A 17,596-nucleotide genomic window follows, 5' to 3' on the forward strand; every position below is an offset into this window, starting at 1 on the left:
GGTACGACATGAATTTATTCTGTGTCGCCATGTTAGATAAATAGAATGCCTTTATTAGTTAAAAATAAGTTAAATAGTGTACCTATATTTATTACTAACGTATGAAATGAAATGTTTTTTTTCATTTACAGTTGGAGAATAATTTGTACATCGTTTAAAAACACAGGAAGGCATTTTATTTATAAAAATACAAAAGTTATGAAACGACTAGCCGCGACAGTGGTTGGTTGGAGGTTTACTAAGTGAATGTCGGGCAATTACCTTGCTTTCGTCTTGCTAATTTTGAGCTCAGACATCTTATCTATGTAATAAAAACATCTTGGTTTGGACATAGCTGTGATTACCTTATGTAGGTATTACTATAAATCCAAATTGAAATAACGCAAATTAATTATTAAATCAATCAACCTAATGAATTCGTTGATATTGAGAAAATCGCAGACAGTAGAATTAGACATGTTATAGGTAACCTTATAAATGCGAAAGTTTGTGACAATGTTTGAAGCTAGAAGAAACGCAGAAAAAGTTGAACGGATTGGGATGAGAGACAAACGAGTAGACCATATTCTGCTTTAAACACATAGGCGTTAAACATTTTTATTCCGGTAATTTATTCCCATACCAAAAAAGGATCCGATTTTTTTAAATAGATGGCGCAGTTGTCTTACGGCTGTTGCTATAAATAGTTTTAGGGACAATAATTGTAACTGGAAAGGCTTTTCTTTTCTTTTCGTGAACTAGCTCATGCAAGACCTAGAAAGCAACTTAATAAAAACAAATAACTCTCTTTAGTTTTTGAAATATTAACAACTAAGTATTTGACTTAGTGACTATTTTATGGTTCATTGAGTTCCGACCTAAATTTTTTTTTATGACAATCTTCATAATATCAGCATTCCTGTCTACAATATTATAAACGCAATATATTTTTTAACTGAGTAGTGTTTTTATTTGTCCTTGAACGTTATTTCTTCAGAGTGCGTTAATCTCAGATCTATTTTTGGCACTTCAAGGTTCATTTCTCTTAAATCTCGATGAAAAATGATGGGTCATGATTTATTGTCAACCTAATATATAACATGATGTGTTCATTACTGACACTATGACTATAAATAACTGTACTTATTTAATATTTAAATATTCATCTCTGAAGACTTTGAGAATTACTATGAAAGTATAGTGACTTTAAAAATCTTAATATATTTTAAATATTAAATTAATATTTATATGCATAATAATTAGTAATTTTCTCTTTTACAATTCTGGAAGATTTCGAAACCTTTGCTTAACAAAATAACTAAAAAAAAGTTTATCACAAGAAGTACGGAACTGTCAAAAATGTTGATGGACATTGGACATGTTATTTTACTGTCATACAGTGTGAAACATAAATAAAGCATATTAGTTTTGCTAAAATCATGACTTAATACTCAGGCCTAATCTACTAATATGAAATAATATATTTTAAAAAATAACTGCCTCTTATACATTTGTTTTAATTAATGACATTATGGATGGTTTAATTCACGCGGCATTGGAAGCTGAGGTATTTCATTGCTTTCTTTTATTTATATTGCTTGTATAATATACAAAAATCTATTCAACATCGTCATTTTTGACATACAATAATTAATATTTCAGGTAATTCTTAACCGGGCGAAACATGTGAATACAAATTTATCACAATTTGGCAGTGGTGTCACAGACCATAAAATGACTTGGACGCACGATAAGATACATCTAGCAGAATCTGTTGATGAATCTAGAATGAAGTTTCAAAGAAACTCGGTTGGTTCCGCGTCCAAAAGTAATGAAAAATTTGACCTGTTCAAAAACTTGCATGAACTTTATAATGAACTAAGTAAGGATGAATCGTCACAAAACATCTATGTAAGTATTATTAAAAGTACTACTTATGAGTATGCCAAGTTCTATTTATCGCCTTGTAAAATAAGCTCATTATTATAATAAATTTGGTTTGTGCTATGCCGCAGAGTAAAAGATGAAAGCCTGTCTTTATGTTTTATCACACATTATTTACGGTTTTATTACATTAACTGCATTTCTTAACACATATTTATATTCTTTAATAGTTTATTTAAGTGATAATTGTAACTGATGTGGTAAATTGTTTTTATGATGATTTTTGTTATATGTGTTGAAAAAGTATCGAAAGAACTGTTTGATCTTGACAGTAATTTTGTGTAGTTCTCTCAATATTAAATAACCTTGCCTTTAATCACAGTGGAGTTATCTTGCCTTTCTTTTTGCCCTGGTGTACAACATTTTATATTTTAAGTACTGTTAAAATGTTTTTTCTTCTAAATATACTTGGTTAAAATAGATTCGTTTTTTAAGAGATAAAATATTCTAACATTTTTAGATAAACCCATACTTGTGACACAAGAAATGCACAAATGTATTAAATATAGATTATGGTTATTAGTATTTTAATATATTCTTGTTTTTCTTTTGCAGCAGGGTCTTAAGACAACATCATATTTATTGGAAAAGTTGTTAGCAAATTATAATCTCAATACATTAATAATTAACCTGTATCCAGGGAATAAAGGATATTCACTATCTCTTAAAATTAATGGTAATACACAATATTTAAACCCACCAGACGGCCATGTAAGTATTTCATTTTATATCTTTAGATGCTACTTATGAAGGTGTAATATACAAGAAAAAATAAATCAAATTTGCTTAAAATTTTTTCACAAATAAAATGTCATCTATAGAATCTTTTAAGAGCACACAAAAGCCAAGTAAATCTTAAAAAAGTTAGAAATTATTCAATTTGGGCATCCAGGCGATTTGCCATACTCATTTCTAGCACCGGAGGTGACAGGTGGCAAGCTTAGAATTACTTGAATCATTTACAATTTTAGGCAGTTTACATTGAAGTAGTAAAGTTTTAAAGCATAATCAAAGGGATTTTAATATTCCTGGACGTATGGACCACATACAAAACTCAGGATCTTAGCATGTTCACAACTATCTACAATATCTTTATGCTAATATGGTATTTTATTTTTAGATAACTGTGTTATTATAAAATATTTATCTTGCGCTATTGTGCATAACCATCATCACATACCTGCCCCTTACATCTGTTGTTTACTGTATCATAGATCACTTTTTTACACCTCTCTTTGCCTTCTTCACTAGTCTTATCTATATTCTGCTTTGAAATTAAACATGTTCACCCATGTAACTTAATCCGATATATTTAGATATATTATATTCTCAACTGATATTTTATTTAATGACATATTATATCTCAACATATCAGTAAATTATTTTTTATTCTGGCATGGCAATGTGATTACAGTAATTCTAATGGTAATGGTATGTACCAATGTAATATATGTTTATTGTTGAGTATTAAGAGACATTGTCTTTTGACAGTCAACAGAATAATAACTGCTTAATTAGATATATACCAGCTGAATGAGCAAAACATTCAACAACAGAAGGAGACACTAAAGCAGGTTTTTTATTGATCATTCTGCTAATATTATATTATGTAAAAATTAAAATCATGTATCCTTTCATTAGTGTAGATTTGATATTTGTCACCAGTTTAAATAACAGTAAAACATAGTTTCTCATTATGTATTATTTACTAGTTTTTTTTTAATTGGCGGGCTGACAGTTATATGGGTAACCACATGGTTGTATGTATGAGAAGTTACACTTACTGTGTGTATGTCTAAGTCGCAAATCCATGAGGGTTATGCATTTACTTAAAAAACTTCCACATTTATAATGTTCTTATAGTAATACATAAAAAGAATCTTCACTGCTGTCCATTAATTATCACAGTCTAAGGATAATTGCAAGAGGAACGAAATGGGGATATTTTCATTTTGGGTTCTCCAGCGTTTAGTGGACATTTGTCTTGAGCCTGAAAATATTTTTTGTAGTGTCCATCTGTTGCGCTAAATTTGTCTATGATTTAACTCTTGTAGATGTCTATGAATCAAGATGAAACATTGATAGAGACCCCTCGATGGCCATATGAAGAAGAAGAGTTACTTAGTTACATAGACAATGAAGAGTTACCAGTGGTGTTATTAGATTTGTTAGAGTCCGAGCACTCATGCCTGTTTTATTCTGGATGTATAATTGCGCAAGTCAGAGACTATAGACAAGCATACCCAAGTTTCCTATGTGATACTCATCATGTACTTTTAAGGCCTACAAACCAGGTAATATTTTTATGTATTTTTTTTCCAAATCCTTTCAAGGGATTAATTGGCAATTATTTAGAAAAAAGTTTATTGTTTTTCAGTGAAACTAATTTGTCTCATGCAAATTTTTTTAATATATCACCAGACTCATGAAATATAATTTTATTTGAATACAGAGCATAATAACCGATGCCATGTGTATCGGTGGAAGATGCGGGTGGGCGGGGGAAGAACGGAGTGCGTTAGAAGCAGTTGAGGCCGCGTTGGTACACGCTGCCGCACCACCGTTGTGTCTTGACCCTCGACCCGCTGTTGGACTTTTAGCAGCAAGATTACATGCGGCTCCTAGGCTATTTAATACACCACGAATCAGGAGACAAGCGAAAAAGTTTTCACAGGTGTTTATTTTGAAAATCTCATGTAGATATAAGAAAAAAAAGACAGTATTAATTACTTGACTAACCGGACCACTTTTATAAAGAATTTAAGTTTTAAAGTGTAAAAGTCACTTGTCCTTACCATTTATGGAACATGTATATTGTTTTGTATGTTACACAAGGTTTACTTTAGGTATTTTTTTTTAAAATGATTAATGAGACAAGCAAGTTGTTTGGTTGATGATAGGCACTATAAATGTTTTATGGCATAAACAATTGTAACTGCTTACATTACCCATGACTTTAAACATCACTGACCTTAAACTTCCTAGTTATCTAGGGCATTAAATAAAATTGTAGTTTATTTTAATTTTTACTATATAATTATTATCTTCTAAATTACATTCTTTTTATTTTTTAGGTGGCTGTAAACAGAAAAAGGAAATTGGATCAGTTTACTCACTATCATGGTTTAGAGTTGTTGGATTTAATTCATCGGCAGAGAGCGAAAAACAGTCGACAGTCTGTACCGCACACAAGACTTACTTCTAAATATCCCAAAAAACCACCAGAGGTAAAATATCTGGCAATCTTTTGGTAATATATTATTTTACCAACTTTATTTTTATTTCTTTATTATTTATAATACTATGCATTTGATCCATTCTGTGACATAGCAAGCTATGTTTGTGATTCTTACATTTAATTTATATATGAGTTAGAAATAATATATATGCTTTGGTAATGTGTATAATTCATAGCACCTTGAATTATACGAAAAATGGCAGATCATAGATCTGACCATCAACACCTAAAAATGTATAATTGTAAAATGTGTATATTTATTCATTTTATAAATTGTTATATTCCTACAATATAGTATCAGGCTCTACACAGATTCTGATATTTATTTTTTAATTTTCAGGTGTTCAAACCCATAGAAGCTCCAAAAATGGAGCCTTTACCGCTAGCATTACCATCTGAGCCTAGTGGGCCACTACGCCTGGCCCGCGCCTACGAACGCCCTCGGCCCACGCCTGACTGCCAACCGCAACTAGTCGAAGAATACATACTGGAGACTGAGAAGACATCACCACACGCGGGCGCGGGCTTCTTCCATATTAAATTATCGATATTACAAAGGCCGTCCGATCAAGAGTTCCTTGGGGAGTTGTACGTGGATAGGGATCATGTTGAAGGTGAAAGGAATGGCGCCGCCTGCCGGTTTACTTTAGGTAATTATGTAACTCCATTTATATTCTTTATTTTCCACACTAAATGCAAATTACAAATGGGAACAGTATTATATACGTTTAGAATTTATTTTTCGTTTGAGTTATAAGTACATTTTTATCACAGTCCAACAAAACAACGAAATAGCGTGGGAACAACCAACTCTCATAGAAATATAAGTTTTAGATAATAGTATCTATGTTGTTTTCTAATCATGAATAAAACATTTTCTACTCATGAGCATCTTTCCACAAGAAAGGAGGTCACCTTTATTAAAATTAACTATGCTCAGCCCTAAACGAATCGAGAGGAAAGGGGATGGAAGAGTGGAAGGATTTGATTAGGCCTCGGTAATCTTAGTCGCATTTACATTTTGCAAGTAGCTTGTATGCAAGTTGCAAATTCGTACCAACCTTTTATATCTATTAAGTATGTAGGTAATTTGGTTTCTATTTGATTCTTACTTGGCGTAAAACAAATGCTATGAATTATACGTTTTACACAATCATGTAATCATTTTGCGTTGCGTTATTTCAAGAATAATTTACAATCGGCTTTAATGATTTAGTAGCAGTGTATTTATATAACCATAAAGTTCAGAATTGGAAGCTCGGCTCTCCGGTTGGAAAACAATAATTTAACCCACGGAAGTATTGAACTTAGTTGCACAGGATTAGAAAAATCTAATTTTAAGAACTTCAATGATATGTTCATTTTGTAGGTTCGAGATTACAAGCAAACAAATACATACAACAGTTTACGGAGATATTTACAGAAGAAGGTCGTAAGTCAGTTAGAATAAAACATATTGTACCTGGTCAGCTGCCAAGAGTATCATTCACTGGAGGAATGAGAGAATTGGTAAGGAAACTGTATGCACACACAATGTGACATTCCAGATTTTTACGTATTACAAATTCTTTGCTCGTTACAGCGAGCGAATAAATTACTGTTTATTTAAGGATCGGCGATTTCGTTTTTACATTACAATATTAGATTTTTTTGTCCGTAAGGTAATATATCATCGTAAGTATAAAACGAAATGTTTGTAATGACATATTTGATGTTGAGAACCCACGTACAATGTCGTTGGATAGCCTAAGGAGGGTGGTTGTGTGTGCAGGGTCAGCAGCTGTTGCTGCAGCAGCGGAACGCGGCCGCCGCCGCCAGCAGCGCCACCGTGCCGACGCACGCCACCACAGTGCCCGTTGTGTGAGTAAACTGCGGTACTTATTTACTCACTAACGACTATTTTCATTAATCCCACTCTTAAACTTAGCTTCGCTCTCGAAACCGACTAACCGACGCAAATAAGTCATAAGGATGTCAAAAGAAAATCTGGTTCATATTCGCGATGAACTTAAAAAAGTGACCGATATCGTTTGGTAAAAACGCGGGTAGATCATTTATTCTATAATCTATTCAAAGATGTTTTTTTGTAATACATTATTTTCCACTCTGTTATTAATGTTATTTCTTATTAAACATACAGTATAATATGATATTGTATTGCCGTATGAAAATTTAAATGAAAATGGGTCGGTAAAAAACTATTAGAATTAAAAAAAATGTTTATAGCTACTACTCATTACAATATCTAAACATGTTATATGTAGCATAACATTAATATTTATTTCTGCAGCACCACTGCAATAGCAGCAACGCCGAATACTCATACGAACGTTCGTCAGTTACCAATCCTGGTTTGTATATTAAATAATAATATAATACTAAATTTATTTATAGTTTAAAACTTTATAACAATCCTCGATTAAAAACCGAGTATCTAAATTTTTACAGAACAAAGTAATATAATTCGTAAAGTATAAATATTGAATTGTGGGTAGCAGGCACAACTACAACAAGTGGGCAATGTCGCAACAGTGGGCAACGTGGTCGGTAACGTGGCCACCGTGAGCAACGTGGCCAATGTGAACAACGCGGGCAATGTGGTGGGCAATGTAACTGCTCCCACGGAAACCGCTCTCAAACAACAGCCGTCGCCGACGACGCCGCGATTGTCTCCGCAGGTACAATATAAATATAAACGTTAGGGTTATTAATAAGCGAGGTTTCGATTAGGAGGTATATTTGCAGAAGTCTTCTGCAAGCATTTTTTACCGCGTAATCACTCACGGAAAGTTGAATACTGAAATATTGTCAATAGTGTAAACACATCTGAAAGTTTGCCTGCAATATATTTTTGCAAAGATTTTGCTAGTCTAAACAATGAAATAGCGTCAATTGAGAAAGTATTCAATTGATGTATAACGTATTCATGAAAGGAGAATATTATTTTTGTAAAATGTTACATTTTGTTCTTATATTGCCATCAGACAGATTTCAAAAAATCTAATATATCTGGATTGTACAACTCTAACAAGCAAATAAAGTTCGTTATGGTATTTTTAGGCATCGACGAATCAATTGCTGGCACAGCAGCTGACGAATCCGCAGCAACCGCTGAACACACCCAAGATGCAGTCGGCGATCATACACATACAGCACCAACATCCTTTAATGTCCACTGCGGGCACATCCCAGGTGAGTACGCAACTCGCAATATTATGACAAAGTAAACGTAAAGTTATCTTGAAATCTGTTATGGATAAATATAGACCTAAGGAATATAGTAATTTATAGATAATTTAATTAATAATTTATTATGAGTTAGTTATTCATTAAAGTGCGTTGTTTGATGTTGCAGGTACAAAACATCCAGTATACAACTACCTCGACGACACAGCAAAAGACGACCATTACTAAGCCTCGAACAACGAATCCAGCCATCACTGCGCTCGTTACTAGTCTCATGAATTCCGCGCAACAGTTTCAAGGTGAGTAAAATTAATAAAATCGCAAATACCGAAGTTCCGTTTCATCATTATATAAATAATTGGTTTTGCTGTGAAAATTATGTAGTCTGATTTATAAATATATATTTTTAACATCTAACAGCAACTTCACTTTATATGATTGTTTATCATATTACAGCAGCGGCGGCGAATCAAAATGCAGCTAAAGCGGCTGTCAGCACAGCCAACAGCAACGCGACGATTCTGAACCTGTTGAACAGCGCGCCGGCCGCCATGACGCACGCCGGCGCCACGCCCGCCGCGGACGGCGCGCTCGGTGCCACGCTGTCCGCGCCGCTCGCCGCCCCGCTCGCCGCGCCGCACGCCTCCCCGCACGCCGCCACGCTCGCCGCCCCGCACGCCGCTCCGCTGTCGGCGCCGCTCGCGGCTCCGCTCTCGGCGCCGCACTCGGGCACGCTGGCCGCCCCGCTGGCCAGCCCGCACAATGCGCAACATGCTACGCTGGATACGCACAAGCTGCTCGGCCGCGTGTCCATAGCCGGCGCCAGGCTACTCGCAGCCACCACCGCGTCGCATACTATACCTACTTATACCCAACAGGTCATTATTTGATAATTGTTTGTTTCCTGTAGTTATGATCATTGCAGAGTGGATTGGATGATTTTGATGATGTAACTAGAGCTGCTTATCGTGACAGAGTAATGATATTGGGTCAACTATTATTTTAATTAGATGATTTGGTCAAAACGGTGTGATTTAGCGGGACACTCAAAATAAACAAAAAATTTAGAAAACATTTCGGTATCAGTAGTCCCCTTATAATCCTATAGTAGATAGTTTATAAACATTTTGATATAATAAACTTGACACCATTTTCACTCATAATTGAATATACAGGGTGTGGGTGTGCAAGTCATGAGTGGGTTCACGAGAGAGAACGAATCGACCAACGTGTCAAGTAGCGAAAGCGCATTGTTGGAACGGTTGATGGGGCCGGAGACACCGGTCGCGCCCGCCTCACAGCCACAGCCAGTTTGCCATTTGCAGGCAAGTTTAACTGAATTTGATTGCTTTGGCTTGGCAAATAAAAGTAGTTGCGTGTGTATGTTTAACTTCGCGGAGTAATGGCATGTTTATATTTAAATAGCGCAATCCGTTGGTCTGCTGTTCTAAGTGTCTTCGCGATCTGGCATTTTTAGTGTTTTTCTATGCACATGTTTCAAAGAATAAAATAGTGGCAATATTTTTTTTAATATGTCTCAAAAAAACGTTTGCACATCACATCACACCTATTCTAAATAATGTGTATTTTATTTCAGGGTCTTAGTCTGACTTCTCTGCAAGGTTTGCAAGGCATTCAGGGTCTTCAAAACGTGCAAGTACAGATCCCAGGTCTGTCGGCCCCAATCTCTCTATCACTCAACGTGTCGGGCGCTCCGTCGGGCCTGCTGGTGTCAGTACCTCCCACCACTTCGGTCGTACTTACCAACCAACCCTCCATGCTTTCCTTGCCAATAGGTAAGTTAGGTTATCTTTGATTGTTTTATTGTATAGATGACTATATGTCTGATAAAAAATTACATGTTCTCTTAATATTCGATTCTATCTATTGCAATCGCCATTGACGAAAAAGAACTGAGCTTATGTATTGTGCAAAATGTGAGAATAAAAGTCAGTTCAACCGTTGTCGTAACAATTATTAGGCTGTTGTCATTTGACCTAGGCCTTTATTCCAGTTACAAAAATACTATTACACAAATAAACGTGATGTTGGGGAGCTTTGATTATAGTTATCGCTATAAAATGTAGTTTGATAGAGAGGTATTGACATATCGTTTGTGTTTGCAGCGCAACTAGTGCCGGGCGTGAAGGGCGCGGTGCGCGGCGGCGCGGTGCAGGTGGTGCGCGGCGCGCGCGCGGCGCGGCCGGCCCCGCGCGTCGCCGCCCCGCGCGCGCCCGCGCCCGCCGCGCCCGCCGCGCCCGCCGCGCACGCCTCGCCCGCGCACGCGCCCGCGCCCGCGCACTCGCCCGCCGCCACAGGTTAGCGGAAGATTTTTTTTGATTGAAACTACATATTCGACTTTACCTCTGCTAACATTCTGTTATTTTTTTTGTATTGCTTTGAATGACGAGAGGAGCTTGCCATTTGCCTGATGGTAAGTGATACGACTGCCCATAAACAGTAGAAACACCATCCAACACCTAGAGTTACAAAATATTGTTTAGTATTCTGCTACGGTCGCCATTCTCAGACATGAGATGCTAAGTCTTATTATGTCCAGTAGTTACACTGGCTACAATACCATTCAAACCGGGACATAACAGTGACTACACACTGTTGCTTGGTAGAAATATACATTGCGGTGGTACCTACCCAGGCAGACTCTCACATGACCGCCCTGTGGAATGGGGGCGTTTGGAGAATTCCACCACGGTATCCCCGGCCTGTCGTAAGAGGCGACTAATAGGGGCCACGAAGGAGGTCGTCGGCGGGCAGCAGGGGGCTGTCCGCCCTAGTGCATTTTTTGCACATCTTTCGGTTGACCCCCGGGATGGACGGCAGTGTGTTGTTGACCTCATACTGCCGTAGACGCCGAGGGCGTCCTTCGGTGCGCGGGGGCTTCTGAGCCCCCCTCCCCCTCATAGGAGACGGGCCGCAAGGCAGCACCGCGCAGGGGCGGCTGCGGTCGCAGACTTAGACACTTCAACGTCAGAGGAAGCCCGCAGCCGTCTCAAATGCGCCGAAGAGGGCCACCGCGGAGTTTTAACTGGTAGGCCGTACATAGGCTTAGGTTGTATATAGGGTTAGGGACTCGACCCGGCGGTCGCCCGAAGGTCACCATCAAATCCGGGCGGCTCAACGCCGGGCCGTAAGGCACGGTTACCCCAGCATAACCGCTCAGTCGCCCCCCACGTAGGCTGGGCGGTAGTAATAAGGCACTTTCACCGCGAAATCAAAAAAAAAAAAAAGATTCACATATGAGAGACCTAACATCAGTAAAATCATTCATTAATTACGAATATTTACACAGAAAATTCCGGTAGTTTTCTGATTTTCTATTACTTTGTAGTATAGTGCGAATATGGTGTGAGTGTATTTTTGACTGCAAGAGTGTTGTTCCCGCTGCGACGAATTCTTTTGGAGTAGTGGTTGTGGCATGGGGGTATACATAATATTAAAATTACTTTATATTAATATTATTTTGTTCAAAACTTACACTTTTTTATTTTACTTCTTGGAAGAGAGTAACTTTTGTAAAGTGTTATTTTCAAAAACACAAATATGTGGTTTCTTTTAGTAACGCAATGTCAAAATGATCCTGTATAGTATATAAGATTAAACGAGGGATTACTCCCTCGTGGGTTTAGGCCCATGGATGTAAAGTTAACGGTCTTATCATACTTGACAACACGCAGCGCCTTTGTCTCGTTGTGAATTCACCAATGCGGTAAAAACCTAAACTTTACTTGACGCATAAAACATTCCGGCCTTATTTAAACAGGGTTTTTAGTAATCTATTCTCTACACAAATATCTGTATATATAATAGAATTGGCTGGCTGACTGATCGATTAACGCACAGTCGAAACCGCTGGGTCTAGAAGCATGATTCCTTTCACAAAGACTCATAGAACATTATATTCGACCACTGAACTCAAAACGATAAAGGCGAGAGTAGGGAGTCCTATCCTGTTCATCTACAAGAAGCAACTATCAAACAGTTCGATCATCAAGTGGCGAGCACTAGGGAACCTACCAGGGTCGTAGCTAGACTTGAATTTAAGGTAGGGCAGCTGTTATTACAAGCAGGGCGGAAATAAAAATGTTACTAAATCTGATAGGGCATTGCCCCACAATGCTATGGCCCTGGAACCTACCAGTTGTGCTTTAAGAAAAGAGATTTGGTTATATTTTTCTGTTACTTATCAGAGTTTTTGTTTGCATTCCATAATATTTTTATTAATTATATGCAAGCAGGAATCAAGTGTTTGAATACATCCGTCGTTTAACTTTACATGCTGTTTGCTGGTGGTAGGATACATCTATCCGCCCGCATAGCAACTGGATCACCCTATACAAGGTGTAAAACCTGCCATAGCGACCCAAGTTGTTGTGTCGCGTTTCGGGATCAATCAGTGTAATACCGGTTATCAACGGGTTGTCATAATTGTGTCAACTTGCGAAGTATAACGATCTTTCGTCAATCAACAGTATCTGGATTCTAGGTACTCTACGTACCATCGCGTAGCATAGTGTAGGTGTAGTACACGTACCATAAGTGTATAGTGGGGTCACTCACGTGTCCATATAAAAAAAGCATACGAAATCCTACTGATGTTTTTTATAGTTTTACAAGTTACCTGTTTCATTAAAGAAAGTAATCGAGAATTACACGTGTTTTAACAATAAGGAACGCTTGCAAAGAAAATTTTGAAAATAAAATGCCGATTTTGAATCAATTTCGATACAATAACACCAGCTTTAAAACTTGATAAAACTGACATAATATTTTTTTTTTTAAAATCTTAAATAATCCGTATATTTTCAATAAAGTTGTCGAGATAGTTTAAAGGAAAATTAAGCCCGACTATTTTTATGCATGCAGTACTCGAGAGTGAGTAGATAGCGATATTGTGCGAGCGAGAGGATACATTTTAGATTCGTTTTATAATGGAACGTCTTAGTCATATATTTTTCAGAATCCACTATTGTTATTTGTTTCGACAATTATAGCCTATGATTTGATTTACTTCTACAATAACAGTATGTTATTATTGATTTTTTTCTTCCTTGCCTTCAGTTTGCTCTCCCTTGAAATACTTTTTCTACTATATCTACGTTATTACGACTTACTAAGCCCAATATTATTCATAAATATCCATATTACTGAAAATACTAATAAGTTCTCACGCGTTACCAAAGTGGAATCACATGTCGAACTAACAAAAACTTAACTTATTCCAGGGACAACACAGTTCATAACTCAGGGACGGGCGCAGCCATTAACAGTGCAACACGTGAGACGGAAATCAAACGCAGACAGTTCATAGTAAATAACGTTAATGTAACTCACTGCCGATAGTAAAATACATTGTAAATATAGTACTAGAACATTTGTAGATCGCGGTTGTTGCGCAACCATGGATAAAGTATCCATCGACTGTGGTCTTTATATCCACCAACTAAAATAATATTATCTTCATAAATTAATTTGTACATACATATAAGGAAACAAAGGATTTGTCTTTAGACGACTGAATATTAACTTTCAAAGACACCGGGTTATTACTGTTCCCTGTTCCATCCGTGGATAAAATCGGCGCTAAATATTATTATTTCATTTTATAATATAATATTTATAATTTGTTCTCTCTGTTTTATGTTATGGTATCATAAGACATCGTTATTTTCTAGTAACGTGATTTATCGATTTAATTAATTTCTCGCGTACGGTGGATTTGAATTCTTAAAAAGTTTTCACCGTTCATATTTTACTAAATAATCGTTAATTCAGATTTAAATTGAATATAAGTATTCATGTTTAGTTGCCAGCGGAAACATCGTAAAACCAGTCACTTGGTTTTTTTATCGAAGTTTGCTCACTTTGCATTTATAGTTCTATCTGAAAGCATCAATTGGAAGGTCGTTGAAATTCCATTGCATTTCGGCGGTTGCGATCGAGACGTGAGATTAATGACAATCTAATGAAGCCAGATTTCCCGCGCTACTGTCAAATAGTTTGTTAGAGTTTGTCTGGGAGAAATTCTAGTATCCCTCCTTATATATTTGACCAAGTTATAATTTATACTGGTTATTGTGCCGCAGATAGTTGTTGATTGTTGAAGTAGAATGAAAACTGATGAGAGAACAGTATAGACAATAGTTTTGTTGCTATTTCACAAGATTTCCGCCTTTTTAAGGCATGTGTATTTAGTGCTTATTATTACGGGCAGGATAGGTAACAGTACATATCCTATATTGACATAAGTTGTGGCATTCAAGTTTTGTACATTACGGAGTTTATTTTTGCTGAATATTACAAATGTTATTCAAGATCCATAAAATAAAATGTTAATTTTCTATAATATTGTGCAACATAGGCAATTGTTTTTAATGCACTATTTTCGCTGTATTTGATACGATCTGATTCGATTTCTGAATAATTTTTTACAGAAAATAACTTCCATAATATAATCCATTGTCGTTAAATCATGATAATGCGTACTGTTTTACTTTGTGTCAATCATGGGTTATTTTATTGTTATTGTTGTTCTAACATCTATACCGCGTAAGATATTAAAACTAAGACAACTCTGACTTGGAAGTAATTAGATCATGACATTAATTGTGACCAAAAGATATACGTACCGAGGTGCGTATCGACAATTTTAGGGTAGTGAAGATTTTATTTGTTGTTGGAACTTGGCATTGTATATAAAAGCGTTATACGTAGAAAGTGTTTTAACTTGTTGATTGAATCGCCGGCATTGAATGAGCTATTGAATATGCATTGAAGCAAATCAATTCTATAAATCCATATATAACATTGTTCTTTGCAACGTATTCAAATAGATGTCAGGATTTCATGTTATCAAGAAACTTGCCTGATCAGTATTAAAATCACTGTTTTTAAATATTTCTAAATAGAATGAAGTACAATACATATGCAGTGATTATGTAATCTGTGTTATATATTGTAAATATTGTATTATATAGTTTTGTGTTAAGCATCACAGGTGTGTAGTTGCAATGATATAAATGATGTATGTTTTATATTTATTTCGGGGCTCGCAATTTGCTGTGCAAACTATGTCCATAAGTAAGAAATAGAAAATATAAAGGTGCACACGGAAGATACAAAATATTGTGTTTAAGGGCAAGTAAAGATGTTATACGATTAGAATTTGCCTTTAGTTTTATCATAAGTATCGATAACAACGAAAATAATGTAATTGCGTTCTTCATAAGTAACTGGTGTTTACATCTTCTGTGGCTCAAATAACGAGTTAGAGTTTTTAAAGTTCATAGCCCCGCTTTACGTGGACAAGTATTTTTATCTTTTTGTACATAGTGTTTTTCTCATATAATATGCTCTTCGGAGCGTAGAAATTTCTAGTGACGTCTTATAAATGATGAATACTTAATTGGCTGCTGAGTGTTGAATGAAATTAAAAGCAATTTAGATTTTAAGATGCGATGTGTTCTGTGTACAGATATCGATAAAAATGGAGCTAATTATATTCTTCTCATAATTTGTATTGTAAATTATATCACATATTCAGACTAACACGCTTAATATTATGTATTCCGTATATGCAAAAATGGTTACTAAATTGAATTATAACGAAATTAAGAAATAGTTAAAAGATCGCTCCATTTTGATTCGTAGTAAAATTACTATCGATAAATCGAATGCATCTGATCTAGAAAAATCAAATTATTCAAATAAAATAATTCTAACGACTTTCTAGTGTAATATAGAAAGTTTTAACAAAATTGGTGTTGTCAGAGTGGTGTTACGTAATCCATCGCTAAAATGTTAATATGTTGTTAATTTTTGTTTTGTCATAGATAGTGTCATTCACGCGCACAATTATTATGTTATTTATGTTGCGGTCGCGTCTCAACCATTGACTTTGTGTTGTTGCAATGAATACAAACATGTTGGATTATTCAGATACGAGGAGTGGGTGACCTTTGTACGTACTATTTATTTTAGTTAATGAAACGTGTTCATGATGACATTCTGTGACGCGCCTTTGCCTGGGTAGTGGGTATGTAGCACAGAGCGAGTCGCGATACAACGCGTGGTGCGTGCGTGCGGCCGTGTGTACGTGCGGCCGTGTGTGCGTGCGGCCGTGTGTACGTGCGGCCGTGTGTACGTGCGGACGTGTGTGCGTGCGGCCGTGTGTACGTGCGGCCGTGTGTGCGTGCGGCCGTGTGTACGTGCGGCCGTGTGTACGTGCGGACGTGTGTGCGTGCGGCCGTGTGTACGTGCGGCCGTGTGTGCGTGCGGCCGTGTGTACGTGCGGCCGTGTGTACGTGCGGACGTGTGTGCGTGCGGCCGTGTGTGCGTGCGGCCGTGTGTGCGTGCGGCCGTGTGTGCGTGCGGACGTGCGCACGTGCACGGACATTACACACACGTAGGCGAATAATTGTGCGAATTGTTGATCTCATTTGTTTATGAACATGTAGCTCAATATGTAGATGATTTTGTACTATACACTTTATTTCGAACATGCGAATGTACCTATATTTTAAGAGATAATAAAATTTTTATTGTATATATTTTGTAATGGAGACTTTTATAGATAACCGATATTATTAATTTCAATGGTTGTACGAAGTTTACAGTGTCGTCTATTCGAGTGTAACATAATGCGTTGTAAATAATTTTGAATGAGATGTGATATGCATTCTGACGTTTGTAGTATAAAAGTGTACAATAAAATGTATATGATTGCGTTGACATGGAATTTGTGTATAAAAATTGATATTTTAAAAAGTAACTTGAATACGTTGTTCAGACATTGACGTTTCGAACATAAATAAATAACTTTTACACGAGCTGTCTTTTGCTGTTTTGTTTTTCTTTTTTACAACGAAATTATTGCCTACTTTCACGTCCAAATATGGACCATGATTTTTCTTTATTTCAATTATCTGATACTTAGTTTTTCAGGAAAAAATAGGAATATACATACAAATTATTCAGATAATATTTAAGTTCATATGTATTGTAAATAATGTAAATATTTTTTTAAGGTCCATTTTACTCTCGGTTTGAGTACCTAATTATTATTTTTCATTAGTGTCATAAAGTAACAAAGGATTGTTTTTAACGATTTGTATTAACTTAAGATTTATATTTCAAAATGAATAAATAGTAAAACAAATTGTACTTAGTGTTATCAAAACACATGAAGACTTTACATTAGTATTATTTTACTATATTTTATTACAATATACT

At 36.2% G+C, this 17,596-nt stretch overlaps 1 protein-coding gene across 3 annotated transcripts; it reads left to right on the forward strand.

Moving 5' to 3' along the window:
- The first annotated feature begins 1,339 nt into the window (after window positions 1-1,339).
- LOC115454077 (transcription factor SPT20 homolog) lies at window positions 1,340-16,077 on the forward strand. 3 transcript variants are annotated; one of them, XM_037441372.1, is made up of 18 exons: window positions 1,340-1,546; window positions 1,642-1,890; window positions 2,479-2,634; window positions 3,978-4,217; window positions 4,376-4,597; window positions 4,998-5,150; window positions 5,502-5,811; window positions 6,531-6,670; window positions 6,933-7,021; window positions 7,452-7,512; window positions 7,657-7,839; window positions 8,222-8,353; window positions 8,517-8,646; window positions 8,804-9,225; window positions 9,523-9,672; window positions 9,945-10,143; window positions 10,474-10,665; window positions 13,591-16,077. In XM_037441372.1, the coding sequence occupies exons 1-18, from the start codon at window positions 1,511-1,513 to the stop codon at window positions 13,674-13,676; spliced, it is 3,150 nt and encodes a 1,049-aa protein (XP_037297269.1). In that variant the 5' UTR covers window positions 1,340-1,510; the 3' UTR covers window positions 13,677-16,077. The 3 variants fall into 3 exon arrangements, with proteins under 3 accessions (XP_037297269.1, XP_037297271.1, XP_037297270.1); XM_037441374.1 differs by having other exon boundaries at window positions 7,660-7,839; XM_037441373.1 differs by having other exon boundaries at window positions 2,482-2,634.
- Window positions 16,078-17,596: the final 1,519 nt, after the last annotated feature.

The sequence above is a fragment of the Manduca sexta genome, chromosome 22 (assembly GCF_014839805.1).
Source record: "Manduca sexta isolate Smith_Timp_Sample1 chromosome 22, JHU_Msex_v1.0, whole genome shotgun sequence".
Classification (NCBI taxonomy): domain Eukaryota; kingdom Metazoa; phylum Arthropoda; class Insecta; order Lepidoptera; family Sphingidae; genus Manduca; species Manduca sexta.